This window comes from Phycodurus eques, chromosome 22 (assembly GCF_024500275.1).
Source record: "Phycodurus eques isolate BA_2022a chromosome 22, UOR_Pequ_1.1, whole genome shotgun sequence".
NCBI classification, from domain to species: Eukaryota; Metazoa; Chordata; class Actinopteri; order Syngnathiformes; family Syngnathidae; genus Phycodurus; species Phycodurus eques.
Window position 1 is genome coordinate 5,696,210 of NC_084546.1, and position 18,652 is coordinate 5,714,861.

Genomic DNA, 18,652 nt, shown 5'->3' on the forward strand with positions numbered 1-18,652 from the left:
CTATTACTTAAATTACAGATGCCTCCTGGGTGAGGTGTTCCAGGCACAGCCAACCGATAGGAGGTCTCGGGGATCCACCGGAGGGATTACGCTATATCTCACAGCTGGCTTGGTGTCCCTCTGTGGAACTGCAGGTGTCCAGGGACGGGGAGGTATGGGATTCCCCGCTTAGCTTGCTTCCCCCAGGATCCCAAGAGGAATGGAAAATGAGTGAGGAAGCTAACATTGGCTGTGTCCCTATTCAGGAGCTGAAACCGTCTTAGGACCTAGTCTAACCGCCTCCAAAAGCTATGTCAATCCATGTTAATTGGGGCAGCCAAGTCTTTGGAAGATCGTTCCGTTCTCACCCTCATTTTTGTCACAATGCTCGGTGGCCAACAATTCAATTTCCCTCTCCATCTATCTAAATGTCAACATTATGAATCCTACATTTTTGTGATCGATTGGTAAAATCAGTTACTCTAATTGTTCATTTTTAGCATTTGTATTGAAGTATCTCTCTCGCTCTCTCTCATCGCTATGGCGCCAGGAGGAGTTGTCATAGTGTGGATGTTGTTCTTTAGATCTGCCTCACCAGCTTCAAGGCACCGTTAATTGACCATAAAAAAATCAATTTTTATCTGTAATTCTGAAGTACCGAGTTTAACATACCTGGCCGTAGATTGGAGTTTTTTTTTTTTTTTTTTTTTTTGAAGCGTACAAAGAATCTTTGCACAAAAAAAAACATGAAAATACTTTAATTTGAAGGGTCCTTATTACTTCTCGATAGACAATGGCAATATCGGATTCTCATACCTGAAAATTAACCTCTTTCTATTTCAGTCTCTTCCAAATACAATCATATCCCAGTTCTCGCATAATTGAATCATAATTGGAAGGTGTAGCGCACTCCACCGCAGCGCAATGTGACTCGTACAGAACATGACAGTTTCAGGTCCCTGAAACTTGTTATAGCTCTGCATCATCTTTGGTATGATATGCGGCTCTCTACTGCAATATTAATGCTTTGATCATCAAGGGAATATGCTAATTACTCAGAGTGGTATTCCCGAAGAATCACCTCACCTGAACTCTTCTTCTCTTCCACCGATCAAGTCATGTGAACACATTTTTACCTTGGCTGTGAATATTTTGTTTTTTTTAGCTGGGTTGCTGTATTATACAAAAATGACTCAATTGATTTCCACAAAGGTTTGCTGATTGGCTATTGATTTACATACCAAGAACCTTCATACGACATGAAGCTGCTATACATTTATTAAAGATAAACATTGTTTCACCGGAGAATCATGGTCAACATATTATTTACTCCCCTAAAGTTCATCTCCAAAGATCCATCATCATTTCATTGGTGAAATTACTAATTTATACCAAACTTCAGAGATTTACTGTCTCGACCTGAAAAAGTAGTCATCAAACTTATGTGGATGCATTGTTCCATGAATCATGGGAACGGCGGGTTGCAAAATTTCATATAATTAAAATGAAGGAAAAATTTTATTAATTACTGACCCATCAGTTTTCTAAAAGTTGCAGCGAAAACCGGATTCCATCCAATTTTGTTCAAGAAAATCTTATTCCATGGAAGCAACACATTCTTTTATAAGGAGTATGTGAAGGCTAAATTGGACAAGGAACCTTTGAATGAGTTCACAAAGGGGGCAGAACAGTCATTCCTTTTTCAAAGTAAAGTGTGAAAGAATATCTATTTTTCTTTCCTTTTTATTTTTGCACTGAACAGCATGCAGGAGGGTAACCCAAACATCTGTCCATGACTCACTTGCTATCGTCTTCCCGACGACAATGGAGCCTTTCTCCCTGACCGTTATGACATTTAATTTCAGTCAACACAGGTATAATTGATAACATTAATTACATCCCTGTTTCTTTTTAGATAGGCCAGTGCGTGCAAGTTGTGCATATTGGATCGACTGAATGGTTGTTATACACCAAGTAGATTGTGAGCCGTAATTAAATAACCATTATTGAAAACCCTGTTGCAGCAGTATTAGCCCAGGGGTGAGTTAATTCGTGAAATATAATGTTTCCTGTTGAAAAGAGAAAGTAATCACTTTGAGTGGTGAAACTAACATGTTGTTTTGCCTCTGGAAATGTGTTTGAAATTTGAGCGCTGCCATCATGAATCTGCATTTAAAAAGGAGACGGTGGGTGCTAACACTTGGATCCCCCAAACTAGAATACTATTATAATTGAAATACGACTATCAACCGTCAAAACCATCGCCGTCATAAAACCTTTATTAACAGTATAGGCGATGTTTTAATATTTTTACATTCTGAACTTTCATTCAAGTGTAAATGTTAGTGAACCATTCGTAATAGTAACATCGTTATTGCCAATTTATGTTGAATTCGCCATATTGTGGTGTGATATACCAATTTCTAAATTGTGCTACTTTAATCACTCTGCTTTGCTAAGACCATGACTGAGCTAGAGACACTTTCTTTTTTTTATGTCATGCAATTTTGAGATTTTTCGAAAGTCAGTGGAATTGCTTTGGCTCCCTGCTAGACATCTGCGAGGTGCATCTTCTGAATATGCCCTGCGCAATCTCGGCACCCCAGATGAATGGTCATCGAATCTCCCTTCTGTAGGATTAGGCCTACCAAATCCATTGCTCCAATTATGTGGATGCAACTGAACCCAAATTGGGTTTTTGGGTCTCCAGAAGAAAACTTTAGCCACCTTCAGCTACCGGCTGCCTTTATATCTTGCAGTCACAGGAGACAATAAATCGTTGGAGGGGAAACAAAACATTTCATTATCAACAACAAACAAGCGAAAAATGTCAACTTTCAAATGTAGTTTATTAGCATAGCCCTGGTGGTGTTATCTGGACGACCATTATTTAGTTAACACCCTGAGACAAATGGGGACCAAGGCCCTCCCGATGAAAGCAGCTGGTTGCTCATCGAGATGACAGAAAAATATACGATATAATAAATAAATACGATAAATTTCCCAACACAGATCAATACAGCGAGCTCCAAGTTCCTTGTTGTTCGGTAATATTTGAAGCTCTCCAGAGCTTTTTTCCCAGGTGAGACACCAGAATGGTGAGACCTATTTTATTTTTTTTGATGAACCTCAACCTGACCCTGTCACTCCCCTCAGGGGGCGTCGGTTTCAAAGATATATTGGAGCGAGAGGTTCAGCCCTCAAAAAGCATCCTCTTTGACTATTCGGAGCTGCTCGGTTACGTTTGAAAAATTCAAAGAGAAGGGTGAGGAATTGCTGCTGATTTGGATTAGAAACACACTGGGTGGTCTTACCTAACAGGAGAGAAAACGTTGAGTGGGAAGCATCTGCATTCCTTGCATTCCTTTGTCACATCTATACTCGGATCAATGTTGTTTTTGAAGTAAAGGAAAATTCGCATCACCATGTCGGTTTCGTGCACACTGGGATTAACCATCCATCTGGGCAAAGGCTTGTTTCATAATGCAAATGCACAAAAAAGAAACATTGATTTCAGTCAGTCACTTGGAATTTCATATGCAAGTAAAGCCGTAGATTTACTGTCAATATGTGATTTTATTAATTTATTGCCTGTGCAGAATGTTCTGCAAGGAAAACTACTTCCTCTTGCTACTCATTTGTTGCATTCAGCGTCGCCCCAGATGTTGCAACAGAGTTATGTTCTTTTGGCCTAATTCAGTCATACTCACAATTACAGTAAATATTTGTATTGTATGAAAAAAACAACAACTTGTGGGCTATAAATATAAAACAATCAAAGGAAAAACTAAGTACCGAGGTACTGAGCGTGCCATTTTGCGCCGCAAACAAGTTCAATGCATTCCGATTTTAACCTCGAAACCCAGTATGTCGGGACCGTTGCAAACTGAGGATGTATAGATGGGCATGATAATCGCTTAAGAGTTAGGTTGATTGTGATGAATCGAATCTTGAAGAAATTGTGATGAAATGCAGTTGTCTCCTTATCTGCACGGGCTCAACACGTGACTGTACTCAGTCTTCTTAGTGCTGGAAGAAGGAGTTCGGAACATATTTACAGATTCTCCCATCAATCCATTTTTTAAACCACTCGTGGTCATGTGGGTTGAGGGTGAGCTGGAGCCAAGTTGACTTTGGGCGAGAGGCAAAGTACACCCTGTACGGGTTGGCAGCCACTCACAAGGCATTCTCTCATCCGCATCTACGGATGCGCTTGCAGCAGAAAAACTGCAATCCATACCATCCGGTATCAGGTTTTGAGGCTCCAAATACACTATACTGTACTTTATTATTTCTTTATTTATTTTTAATTGAACCACACAAACAGCGCGGTTGTCAAGGAACAAACCGATTGCCCCACAAAAAGGGAGGAAACGGGCGACAAAGGAAAGCGTGTTGATATTTTAACAGGCTATAACTAATCCAGGGTGGAGCTCGCCTCTGGGTTCCTTGCCTAAAGGGCTACTGTTGTAAATGTTTTACGGTTTTATTTTTTCTTGTATCATTAAAAAAAAAATAAAATGGGAATATCAGGTAATCGAATTGAAATCGCTCCTCTTAACTCCACAGTGAAGCCCCTTCCCCTGTCACCGTTGGAAACCCAGTCGTCCACGCCGGCCGGAGGATTGGGTGAGCGGCAAGCGTTGGAGTCGCGGGTACGGGCAGTGGAGGAGGAAAACCGGGCGCTGCGCCGCGAGCTCAGCCGTCCGCCCAGGAGCCCGTCGTCACGGCTTCCGTACGCTGGTCACCGTGGCAACCAAAGCAGAGCCCATTCAGAGGAGGGCACCGGTGATAATGAGGGCCAGAAAGCTGCTGCACTAGGAAACAGCTCAGACTGTGTCCAGCAGCCAGTGGTGGATAAGTGTGAGGTGAGGCATTTCGACTTATACTTCACTGGTAGTAGAATTTAATGGGTGAGTGTTGAGATGAGGTTTAGATTTTTGATTCTCTCATTAGTCTCATCTCTGACGTCGGAAATGGATCAGACGGCTGGTATGATGCGAGGAGTGCGGCGTTGCCATGCTGTGATCTGATAGTGCTCCCGCAGCGGCGCAGCACATTTTAGCTCAGTGGGAGGATGACCAGAATGAAGATAGTGTATCTCAGCACTAGCTCAATACAAGCTCCAAACAGTTTGGGGAGTCAAACTGAAAGGCAGAAATACGTCCAAAGGCTTTTCAGTTTTACAACTTGACAGATATCCAGGGAAAGGATTTTATCGGGCCATCCTGTAATGTTTGGATTAGAAATGAAATAGATTGGTAGATACTATTTCCTCATATAGTGGTCCTTTATTAACTCAACCACAGAGGGGACCTAGGTGTTAATTCACAAGATTCATGGATGTCACTGCAACAGAGCTTTAACCTAACATGATTAAAGACTCAACACTTAGCCTGCCAGGTGGAATTTATTATTATTATTATTTTTTTTATTATAGAATAGAAGTGTGGAGAAGAGCATAGTTTTGTGCAAATGTTGCCAGCCTAGAATATCAACTTAATGCAAAACGTGAGCACAGACACTATAGCTAACATTAGCACCGTTTGAGGATGAGGCTAAATTTTGTCAGGAACTGGCTGAAAGAAAAGCAATTAGGGGAAGCAGTGCAGGTCAGTGTGGATGCACTTATAACCCCAAAAAATAACCTTGAATTCATTGATAAAATGGCAGGCTGGATGCATCTTGCGCTTAATTGGAAATACTGTAGTACTTATACTTTTTTTTGTCAGTTTATTATATTTACACTTTGATTCACTGATCATCAGACATTTAGGAACGCAATGACACAAGCTAACAGTGCGGTAAATGTTGCTATGAAAGCCCACATTGTAGAGGATAATAATCATGTATAATGGAAATGAAAAGCAGCAAGATAAATTCGTCTTTAGCTTTTGCTGACTGAAGGCTCACGGCTGATTTTCCTCCTCTGCATTTTCAAGGAGTCGCACACCTTGTACTTTTTCCACTCGTGGGTGTGTAGTGTCCTTAAATGGTGTCTTATCACCGCAGCCTACTTCCACACACTGCAGCTTGTCACTCAAGCATGTTTTTTTCTTTTTGTTTTTGGCAGAGTACTTTTTAAAAGCAAACAAAATACAGAGAAGGCAGAGCTCCTTCTGGGCTGGAAGTAGCAAGAAAATCGAAAGAGGGCAGTCTGACTCCAACTCCGGCCGTGCTTGCACACGACCCGTCGATCTTTTTGATAGTTAGCCAGGCTGCCCCGACCCCTAAGGGGAGATTACAGTGGACGCTCTGAGGGCAGAAAATGCGCTGTGAGTTTTGACGTGTCAAGATGGCATTTGCAGCTAAAATTGAGCCCTTTCCCAGGATAGTGAGGGAGAAATCCTGCAAAATAAGTTCAAGTGAATCTTCTTGCCACCAGTCCACTTAATGTAGAATACTGAATAGCAGGGCAATGACATGTAAAACTGACTCATGCCATACCCATATAGTGGGGACTCACCCATCAACCTGAATAAAGTGATCATAAAATGTGGCCTGATCTTCATCTGAATCACAAGAATAAACTAACAGTCTGCTTAAACTAATACCATGTAAAAAATTACATATTTTCATATTTTAATTGAAAGTAACAAACATTCACAGGACAGGGAGGAAAAAGTGAACCTCTAGGCTACGGAATCTCTCAGAGTTAATCAGAGTCATGTGTGAGCCAACCTGGAGTCCAATCAATAAGACAGTGTTGGAGGTGTGGCTTCAAAGACGCGCTGGCCACTGGAAAACAAACACCAGCTTAGAATTGTCTCCTATCAACAAGCATTGTATACCACGCCTCGTTCAAAAAAGCTCTCAGAAGCTACAATAGCTTTCATTTCCATACGCACAAGGGCATCAGGAACACGTCACATTCTATTCTGAATCAAAATAGGAGGGGAAAAGTATCAGATCACACAGGGATCACACAGGACATGTCAAAAGACAAAGAACACAGCGACATTACGAGGAAGTCACACGCACGACAAGTAAATTACTCCAAGACTCATCCTATAGAGATGATGAAAGGTTTATTTTTACATAACATTTTTGCAATGAAACTCTGCCGCTCTGTATTTAATATAAAATGGGTATTGACAAGAAATCTAGGTCTGCCAGTTGTAGACGGCGGCATTCGTTGCAGATTTCACACAATGCTGGTGACGCATTCAGAAATGTTCACAAGTTGTCAAAGCTTACTTAGCATAAACATCATTTTCGGATTCTACAGCCGATTAAAAAGTCAAGGCGAATCCTCTCGCTGTCTGGCTGCTTGCTGTCACAGTGACAGATAGACAAAACACAAGCCTACAAGCATTTGAGCAAGGCCCATCGACCCGTGTAATGTAGATCTGACCCAGTACCATTCCGAGGGGTTGATGGACAGTGAAGGCCTTGCATTATTATTATTGTCTGAACGTGTACATCACACTCACTACTGGGCAAAAAGCTATTTGAAAAACTACATGGACAGCTTCTGTCGGCACACAATGACAAAGAATTGAGTTTGTCTTTGTTCATAATATCATTGAAGCTGAAGCAATCTTGCCAAATGCACGGTGCGCTTATGGCACACAGCCCCCTATTCCCCCAAGACAGCGTTGCATTATTAACCCACATATTGCTACTTTGGCCGGGGAACACGTTAGGAAAACTGCTGCCGGCAATCACATTTCATCACAACATCTATGTATAAGTACTGTACATTCTACAGCGAGTAAAAGAGGTGAGCGCTGGTTTTGTGGTTGTTGACCCTATTAAAAATCTGGATATCTTGGGCTGCTACTGCCCTATATGGTCATGCGTATTATTTCAATATTAAGGGTTTTCTCCTCGGATTTTACATTGGGCTGCTAAAAATCAGGATTCTCAACTGTTTTTTCTGTACCAACTGAACTACCAATTTATGGGTGGAAGAACATTTTTATGACATCTTGGGGAGTCGATACATTTTTCCCCAAGAATCGCAGAGAACAGAGTTGAGCCATTGCCGGCCTGTGTTCTCACTCACTTATGGCCACTTAGAAAACGATTTATTCTATTTTCCTTGTTTCCACAGACTATCCATGTTGCCATCGTGTGCGCAGGTTACAACGCCAGCCGAGATGTGGTGACCCTGGTTAAATCGGTCCTTTTCCACAGGTAACCTTTTTTCATGTTACACGTTTTGAACAGAAAGTGATTGGTTATTGATTAAACCTTGAAGTGCTTTGAAGCAGTTGAGGAAAAATGGAATGAAGAGGCACTTTTGATTCTGACAGCAGGTTCGTTGTATAAAGAACAACAACATAACCTCAGCATCCAATAAGAAAGACGATGGCAGTGATTTTAGAGTCAAAATAGCAAGCGAATTCTGGAAGAGTTTCACAGAAAACAGCATGGAGGAGAAGATAAGGAATCAGTAATTCATGCATTGTTCCAGCGTCCGTGCTCTGGGCAAAAAGAAAAAGAAACTGCTCCCTGCTCAGCCTGAAGTACACCTCCAAGTGGTCTTCATGAAACTGTAGGTCGCGCGCAAGCCTAAACTCCCCCATATGCTGCCATGCCATTAGAATCCGACGAACCCGTACCCTCCTCGCTGCTGCTCGTCGACTCCCTCCCCCTCCTTATTGTAGGCAAAGCCAGGGCCGTACTTGTGATTATACAGCCAAACCGGTGGGAAAAGGCGCCAGGCTCTTCCCCGTTTAGTCACTTCGCAACCAGCACCAAATATGATCAAACTTGCACCGTGCCACCATTATCCCTGCGCCGTCCAGTGCAAGTGCAGTGTGTAAGCACCTTAATACTTCTTAGATGTGCATGTACAGGAGGGTTCTGATATAATGGATGATAGAGTATCTTCTTAGTCTTGGGTTCATTGAATTTCTATTCACAATTAATGGAGCCGTGTGCACTTACTGCCGGATGGAGTGCATTATGGTCCACCACTCAGGGGTTGTTTTAGTGTGGAAATGGCCACTCAGGTGTAGCTGAAACACAGAGCGGTTGACTAGGCAGGGTTAAGGGGGCGTGGGGTCTCATCTATTCCCATTTTAGTAATTGGGTCGAGCACTTTTCATAATCAGAGCAAATGTCCTCAGCATTTCCTTTCATGAGTCTTTTGATTAATTCACTCCTGTAAGCCAACACTTGCTAAGACCACGGTTGGTGGGCTGTTTAACGTGAACTATTCACCCAGAAATATTAAGTGTAATTGTATTTAAACTGAGTATCCACAGTTGAGTGAATCTTCCAAACAACCATAAAAGTTTGTTCCAAGCCAGAAGCACGTTTCCCTTACACACTTCACAGCGACGGGGTTGAAAGGATTTTTCATGATGTTCAGCTGCCTGACTGAAGGTGCTCTATGTACATTGAGTTAATCAACGCAAGGTCGCAACAGATTGTTATTGATGCCCAGCTTTGGACGCGTTGATGTGATTTAGACTTTAAAAAGGGTATGCTGACTTGAAGCTAATGGGAGATGACTTTGGCAGGACGAACAGAACTATTCAGCGCTCAAAGCAGATGATGAGTTTGGATTTGGACAGGATGACCTTTTTTTTTTTTTTCCCCCCCAGCAGAGGACCGGTCACCAATAGTGCGGCTAATAGTCTCACGCCCTGAGGCGATGTTGAATCAAATGAGGGCTTTAGATGTTGACTCACTGTTGTTTTGCCACTGAGTGACAAGCATTAGAGCAGACAGCACTCCGTGAGATCGGCCATGTTGGCCTGTCCTCTGATAGCGGGGCACAGTGTTGAAACCGAGCGGATTGAATGAGATAGGCCATTGATTGGCGAACACCATGGGACCCTGTGAATATAAGTCCCTGCAACATTTAGCAAATAGTCTCTCCTTCTGTACTGCCTCATAGTCAATATCTGATGAAATATTGTTTGTGATATATTCTCCATTGAGAATTTGAATCATTTCCCATATTGCATTCTTGTTACTTTACTTTCTTGTCAAATAATTTTCTCATTTTGTTTGTCACTGAGCTCAAATTGTACTTTACAACAAATTTATTGTCTAACTTATCTTCAATGAAACACTGAAAATGATGAAATGTGAAGCGATTGGTCAATATTGATTTCACTCGTCATTTTCTGTCAGACCAAAAAAGCAAAGAAAAAAAAAAAAAAAGAGAAAAGCCACAGTCTTAACGATCTAATGGGCCACCTTTTAGTGATGATTACTGCACACGTTTGATTTGCTTAAAAGGGATGTGCAGAATGGACTTTTTAATTGCTTGTATACCACTTTGTGTCTCTCTGGAGTGCCTACCTGCCCATCAAGTGTGAAATTAAACAACAACACAAGGTTGTTATCTGCTTGTGTGTGTGAGCACCCTCCCTCGGCAGAGTTGCTTTGTCCATGACTTGGCAGTGAGGCAAGGCCTTCCAGAGCCACTTTCAAGCAATGGCCGGAGACCTTGTTTGGCAGCCCCGGGCGGTTCTGGATTGTGTCTTGTGCCCGAGATGTTGTTCGTGGTGCAACCAGTCCCAGCCACCATTTGTGCTGGTCCATAACTGCTTTCTTTCTGATGTTGCTACTTTACTTGGAGACTTTGTCAACTATGATTGTTTTGTCGCGCTGATGAGTCATACAAGGCAAACGGAGGCTTTGTCGCGTAAGTGCCAGGAAGTGCACACTAGCAGCTTATAAAGCTATTTGGTAGGACGCCAGGTAACGCTTGGCTCTGCTTAGCTTGGGATACAACGGAACTAACTAGGAGGATACTCTATTGCACAACTCACAGTCAGGGTCTTATGCAATTGAAGTGCAACATAAATGTAAACCAACAGGTAAGACATAGATTCAACAAACGACGGATAACGTGAACACACTTGAACAATAATGATTTAACATTCTTCACGAAACTGCACCCGTTACCCTGATGCACCTGTCACTCTGAAACCACTCCAGATTTGAGACTTCAGACTGTAACCTTTTCAGTCCTTGATACGTGGTTTTGTACAGTACAAAATCCATTGGACACCTACCAACTGTCATGGTTTCACTTATAGGTTGGACATTTCTTTGCGCAATTTAAGTTGCTCTTATTTGTCAACGTGGCAACATGTCTTCCCATATGCTGAGATTTCATTTATATATATATATATATAAGTATATATATATATGTACCATTATTGACTGAAATGGTTGATGCTGTTGCGAAAATTGAATGAACAAACCGAATGCGAGACCGGTGGTGTGGACACAAAACTCTGCTTGCAGCACCGGGATGTCATTGAGTTATTGTATGGGAAGGCGAAGGTCCACGCTAAGAAATATCCTTTCTCGATTCACTCGTACCTGACCGTGAGACAATACATCAATGCCCCCGCTCCTTGGACAACATTGTGAAGATTAGATCATCATGACGTGACCGTGATTATCAGGATGTGCTTGACTTATTCGCGTCTTTGTCCACGAGCATCCAGCAAAAAGGTTGTTGGGGCATTATTTGCACCGACAACTTGTATGGAGGGGGAGCTGCATCTCTGTTGTGCAGCTCACAGACTCCTAGAGTGAGTGCAGCTGACAGATTGATTCCCAAAGTCATTCAGCCTCTGCCGTCCCGTGGCGCTCGCATCCCCCGTTAAGTTTCTCTCATTCTTGACCTGATTTAGATTCCTGAATACCTACTGAGTGCGTACACCCTCACCGACACGCATACAAGCTGGTGTTTGGCGAAATGCATTAAGCAGCATAAATCCCTTTAAGCTGTCTCATCTAATTTCAAAGGAGTCCCAGGATAAAAGATGCAGTTCCTCCTGGGTCAGGCTTTATTGTCTCTTCTGTATAAGCTTTGGCCGTCCTGTCTGATGAATCATCTCCTTCATGGCGTTGTGTCTCCCCGAGGCCGCGATGCACGCGCCGTCCAAACGATATTTAGATTAGCAGAAACAATCTCCTCTAACGGTCGACATAGTTGCTTGCTCGAGAGGTTTCATGCATATCACACAGTCTTTATCAGCAGATGCAGTTTAGCTGAGGAAGACTGCTTGGATAGTCAAGTGTACTTGTTCAGGCATTCAGGTTAGTTAGTCTGTTGATTAGATTGATATTAGAATATATTACAAAAAGGATTTTTCGATCAACTCTCCCACGATTAACGATTAATTATATAAAGGTGGATGGTCATGTTTGGCTGGAGTTATATATTCATTTGCAGTCCGGACGCATAGGGGTGAACAACTCCTGCTCTGGAGGAAGCCTTAGAGTCTCCCAAAACACCACAAAAGTTGGCTAGAGTTGTCTGCATTGCGCTTAAAAAAAAAAATAAATAAATAAAAAAAAAAAGTTGGTAGATGTGCCAGAAAAGTTGCCAAGTTGGCTGCAATTGCATGACACAGAACTACCCCCCACAACAAGAGTGATCGGAACGAGTGTGACAAGTGATAGTTTTTTTTAAATGTGAAAAGAGAAATGCATAACGCGTTTCGTTTAAGCCACTCTGGTTGATACAGATTGAGGCATATATATATATATGCCAAACACTAAAGAAAGAAAGACAATACATTTACAGTACTGTAAAACAATGCCCGAATTAGTCGCTAGGCGCCTAATCCTCTCTCGAAAAATAAACGTAAACGGTCTCTCAGTTTGATTAAAGTGTCGAGACCTGTAAACGAGTTCTTTAAGTATTAAAGATGATCTGACGCTATGGAGATTGCCCAATTTAGCTTTAATTAGCTTTAAACTCCATCTTGGTGTTAACTGGGGCTGCAACGATTAATTGAATAACCCGAATAATTTGATTCCGAATAAAAGCAAAATACCTGCCTCGAAGCTTTGCAGGGGTGATTTTTTTTATTTTTATTTTTTATTTATTTATTTATTTTTATCCACGAGGACTAATGTTACAGCAGTCGCACGCCACCAGTCTTGTGTAGAAATAAGCTGGCGCCATGGCAGCAAACTACGTGGAGAGAGTGTAAAAGACTGAGATTGTACAACGTTTGAGATCATTTCACAATTAAAATGAAAGTTGAAGTGCAAAATGTACCACAACAGCGTCTGTACGATTGCTTACTCAAGGTAACGTTTCAATGTTAGCTAAATGTGTATTTTCTCCCGGTTATGAAATTGTCAAAATAGTGGGCTCGACTCGCCGTGACACTGTTTCAATTAATATTCTTCCACTTAAACAGCATTATTGCTTTAAATAGCTGTGAAAAGTGACTTTGTTGTGAAATAGTCTTCAAAGTAGGACAACGCGTGTAAGATCTTTTTTCCACCCCACCCTCCCTTCTTCTGGTTTGACAATGCACTTAAATTTATCATTCGAGCATATTTTAAAGTATAGAATGCTTTGAGGTTTCTGGGAAATTGCATCAAATGTATTTAAGTCTCCGTGTGTGCGTATCCACAGGCGGAACCCCCTCCATTTCCATTTCATCACCGACTCCATAGCTCAGCAAATCCTGTCGTCTCTGTTCCACACCTGGATGGTTCCTGCTGTCCGGGTCAACTTCTATGATGGCGATGAGCTGAAGGTGAGAAACACCGGCTCCCGTTTGCTCGCTGCTTTACTTCCTGTCATTGTACCTACCGGTCCCTTTCAGAATTGACACACTTTGATTACAGTTACGTCATTCTTATCTGAAAGCGAGTCCTTGCCAGCTAAAAAGTTGGTGGAAACAAATTACGTTGCGATGGTATGAAATATTGTCCTTGTCTCAGTGAACTGCCTGGTGTATCTGCAAGTTAAGAAAATAAGCAACTTTCCCCAAATAACCACATCCCTTTCTCGCTTCAGGACAAAATAAATACAAAACGGTGGTGAATATAATTATCTTATTTCATAGACACTATAGATTTTTCACTGACGTGAAAGAGCTAACATTTGCGATGAGACCATTTTCGCATCCTAAATAGCGTGTTAGCATTGCAGCAACGGAATGAATGCCCTGGGTGTGATGGATGTAATGTTAACTCTATTTCAGCAGTTTTATGCAAACAGCGTCCTTTGCACACAGACAGCGGAGGGAAAGCAGTGCCGCTCGTGCCCGCTTCCTTACGACAGGCATTGAGTCCCACAGATGATGATAATGCTCAGTGAAAATAAACGCTTAAATGTGTATTCAGGGCACTTTTTGGCATTTGGCTTCAAGTGGTGGGGGGAAGAAAAGTGCCCAGTTTAAATATCTAACTTGTCCAAGTTTAGGGATCAAAATGAAACCATATTTTAAGATAGTTTACCTCCGAGATATAGTTGAGTTTTTAGTCATGTGGATGCTATATTGCCAAGCCTGCCGTAATTTCCAAGAGCAGCACATTCTCATTTAGTGTGAGGTAAAGTTAAAAACAGCTCTGTTCCGAGCCCATGGCTGTATGAATCACAAAAATAATACCTGCACGTCACATGAACGTTATTGTTTAAAGGCAAAATAACAATTTATCCGATTAATCGATGGGATAATCGATAATGCAATAGCTACAGCCCTTGTATACTTATTGTAATGCCCTCACATGTGCAACAGGAGAGCCACAGCGACGATGCACAGCCGTTTGTTGAATGCCAGGAGTACAGTAAAACGTATAAACACAATGAGCATCCTCACACAGCAGCTGCTGGCGGCCACAGCTCACGCCCAAACGCTCACATGAGCCCCACCCCTTAAAGGAACCGATACAACAAACAGACAAATGAAAATACGTGCAGTATTTTCTGTACATTTAATGCTTATTTTTTAGAATGTTTAAATACATTTACAGCGTGTTGAATTAGTGTGTTTTAATTATTTTAAATATGTGTAATGTGTGTTCACCTATTGCCGGTGGGTCTGGTACGTATGCCAAGTGATAAATGAGGGGTTCACTGTCATATGAAGGCACTTTACAGATGTAAAAACAAGTAAACGACTGCTAGATGTTCTACGATAGCAGCATCCAGACTTGTAATAACGCTGACAGATGGTTGTGTTTGCTATTTTGATGCGCTAATAATGCAGTCTGAGGTGTCGTGGATCCCCAACAAGCATTATTCTGGAATCTACGGTTTAATGAAGCTGGTGCTCACCAAGACGCTTCCGCCAGATCTCCAAAAAGTCATCGTCCTGGACACAGACATCACATTCGCCACGGATATCGCCGAGTTGTGGGCCGTCTTCCATAAATTCAAAGGTAACATGGCATCCCTTTTTTTGCCCTTCTTGATAATTCTCATTGTATCCTATTGATTAGAATCAGTCTTCCATCTGCCACTTACGTCACAGGTTTTTGGGGCACCGAACATAGGTCAAATTATTTTAGACATGGGCCAAAAAACAAAAAAAAAGGCATCTTTCGTAATAAATTTGGTCTTTCAAAAGACGCTTAACAGTTTCATTTGAGCTGAGTTCACATAATGACAGAAAACCTAATTAGAATGTTTTTTTATTTTATTTTAATTTTTTTTAAGACTTAAAGGATGGCTCGAGAGCATTAAAGGCATAAAAGGCAGTGTGTGTCACAGTGGCACCCAGCCTGCGGGCGAATTCATCGGAGAAAGTTAAGGTTGCGGGAAGTCACGTAGGCGAGGGGTGGTGGCGAATCACTTCAAAGATTTATCGAAGCCGCTGTCCTGTAGAGCAGCGCAGCCGGCACCGCTTTGGATCAATCTTTGTTAACAGTTGACTCCAATGCACCACATCTGCCACCCACTCCTCGTCCAGTCCGGCTGAGTCGTCCGTCCCCATTATGTTGAAAAGCAAAAGTAGGCACGAACATACACTTGGGGAAAAGCTATACTTCAACTTGAGCGACTTTTTAATCGAGACTGTTCGTGCCGGGATGTATGGTAACACTTTTGCCAGCAAAGCCCTGAATGTATTTGCTTTAATTGGTCATTTTAGACCACACTTGTCACTCAAAGCACGTACTGTATATGTCAAATCATCTTTCCCCTTTGAAATGTATGGAATTGCCATTAATCCATTCGACTCTCCCAAAAAAAACAAGAACAACAATTGTAATGTTGTTATTTTTTTTCCAAAGAAAAATAGCACTCTATAATAGCGTACTTTTTAAAACCATAATGACATACTGAAATAGATTGTAAAGAATTAATCAGTTTTTGCCACTTTTTTCAGTTTTTGCAGTATAATACAGACACATGGAGACAGTCACAGCTCCTTTGTAAGCTGCAGTAATATGAGTTCACTATTATCCAAACTGCTGCTTGTTGTGAAGCGAGTTTAAGTTTAGTTCACTGTCTCGTATCTTAAGTTTTCTTCTCGCAAGTCAGAGCAAAAAACCGCCTGAGCAACGCCTCGTACGTCAAAATGTCGAAGTCGTAACTCGGGTCAGTCGTATCTCAAGGCACCACGGTATAGTTGAGGAATGGTAAAAGCTCAAGTAACTACAGCTTGTGTACATCAAAACTGTCACGAGAGAGCTGTTTTTTCAATACAAATAGCAATAATGGCCTGTCATTGGGAACATTTTCCTTTGAATGAGTCATCTCATAAGCCTCCGCTGCCTGCCTGGTCACCTCGCACACCAATGAAAGAAAGGCTTGGAAACCAAGGATGTGTGGCGTTGTTTTAAAAGCTCCGTCGAGGCGGCGTTTTTCGGTATTGGGTGCGTCACAAATTATAGAAGGGAACTCCAAATAACAAGTGATAATATCATCTAAATAACAATAATAATAGGTCTTGTTCGCCACAGCGATGCAAGGAGTCTCATTCGGGTGCATTTCTATTTGCACAGCCTCTCACAGGGATTTTGGGCGTTCAGTGAGTTTTTGGCTGCATTCCTTCTTTTAACAATCACAACCTTAGCGAACCACCACAGTACGTTAATTTTGATGCATTATTTGTTCACTTTGCTGCATTTACGCTCAATATTATTGGCCCGTGATCCTGAAGTGTGGAATTTTACCGTCAATATTCCACGATGTAGACCGTACTTTTGGACCAAGCAGCTGTTTTACAAGTGCATTTATAGGGCCTCAGTGCATAATGACTGCTTGCGATGCTCTCAAAATGTTACTTTCGGTGTTGTTTTCACTGATCTAACGGTTCCTTGCTTGTATTGTTTAGTGGTACTTTAAATGCGCTCCGAAGGATATTTTTAGCCCATCGAGCGTAATTGTGGATCCATTGGAGCCCATGTTTCCTGTTGGCTTTGACACTTTGTCAATCAATTGACTTTGTCAATCAATGGATTAAAATTTCCTCCTCGCCTGCAAGTCTTTTCCCCCTGCACACCTTGTGTTTTGCTGTACGATTCTGGCAGCACGGCATGGTGTCCAGTTTTTGTGCCCTTAAATGCTGACTTGCTGATGGCTTCTGAAACCACAAGAGTGATGTCCATCATTTATCCATCCAGTGTCCGAAATCCCTGCTGGTTTCCTGGAATCCCTCCTCAATTCTAATCATCAGATATTCTAAGGTTGGGTAAGAGCTCTAGAGAAATTAAGAGTACCACTCCAGACCCTCGCTTTACCTTCATTCCCATATACAGCACCATGCCCTCCAGAAAGTGCAGTCCGTGACCCTTTCTGCTTTGACAAATTTGAGAGGCCCGCGATGGTGTGTATCAAGCAGCGGAGGGCAGGCAGGTTGAGGTCAGGTGTTTCACGTAGAGGTGTTCGGGGGATCGAACAGTGTGTTGTAATGCCTTTGAACTCATTAATTCTTCAACATCTCTCAGGAGCTCTGTGTAGTCGGAGCCCATTTCTCCTCAATAGGCATGTTCCTGCTTTCCATTTATGAACATGATGTACAGTGCGTGTCCAGGAGATGTTAATAGATTGTGCCCCCATTCCTTCCTGGTCCCATGTTGCACCTTGTGCTTTTTCATAACAAATCGTTTGTGATGGGGCCAGAGGCACATCGTATGCCCATGTCTGCCGAGAATGTAATGAATCAGGAATTTGAACTTGTACTTGAAACGTGGGTTGTATGAAAAAATAAGTGGACGCCAATTGTAATGAAGAATTATCAGCGGACACTGTGGACTGGTTTGTAGGAAATCCGCCGACTGAACTGTACCGAGGCAGTGATTCTTTTGAACGCCACTAGTATGTCAAAACACACAAGGAATTTGTGTGTACGTTTGTGAGTAACATTTGAAATTGCTGACTTTTACGATAATAAACTCAAGGCTTCACCAAAAATAGCCATTTTGAAAACACTTAGAATGACAAATTTTTGACTGGGAGGTAAAACAACACCTATTATAAGAAATATAATAGGTGTGCTGTCAATCGGAAGTTTAATACATTTAATACATTTTTTTTAACCGTAACTCCAGTTGAAAAATGACGATGACACCGTGTAAATAGATCGCCGGCTAATTTGACTTGTGGGATTTTCCTCAATGCAACTCATAATGTGGTTGAATAATGTGAATGGCCTCTACTTAACGGTACTCCCTCCATAGATTTTTTGGGCCATGCTCTTTCTTCCTTCTTCTCGTTGACCACGATTGTTTGCAAAAAGGTTTTCCTCCCGTTGTCTAAGTCACGCCGTGACATGTTCCTGCATTGTTCAAAGGTCAGAAAAAACATGGCAGCAGTGGTTGAAGGGAATCAATACATTACAAGACACGAGATTGTAACAATTGGGAAAACTTTTCTCATTTCCGCTGCCCATTCCGTAGTCACCGGAGCGTGGCGACTCTCAACACCACAGAGCACAGAACTAAAAGACCGCCAGCCCCCTCCGTTGTTAAATGCGCTCCTGTAATCACACGGTCCTGT

The 18,652-nt window shown here is 42.0% G+C and overlaps 1 protein-coding gene across 4 annotated transcripts in view; it reads left to right on the plus strand.

The window, feature by feature from the left end:
• large1 (LARGE xylosyl- and glucuronyltransferase 1) overlaps positions 1–18,652 on the plus strand; it is a 91,179-nt gene that overhangs the window by 50,152 nt on the left and 22,375 nt on the right. For all 4 annotated transcript variants that reach the window (XR_009767501.1, XM_061667284.1, XM_061667283.1 and 1 more), the window contains 4 exons: positions 4,549–4,847; positions 8,036–8,118; positions 13,337–13,460; positions 14,919–15,090. Coding sequence is in view for 3 of the 4 variants with exons in the window: in XM_061667284.1 (XP_061523268.1) it covers positions 4,549–4,847; positions 8,036–8,118; positions 13,337–13,460; positions 14,919–15,090 (678 nt within the window). In the remaining variant the exon portion in view is untranslated. The remainder of the gene's footprint in view (positions 1–4,548; positions 4,848–8,035; positions 8,119–13,336; positions 13,461–14,918; positions 15,091–18,652) is intronic.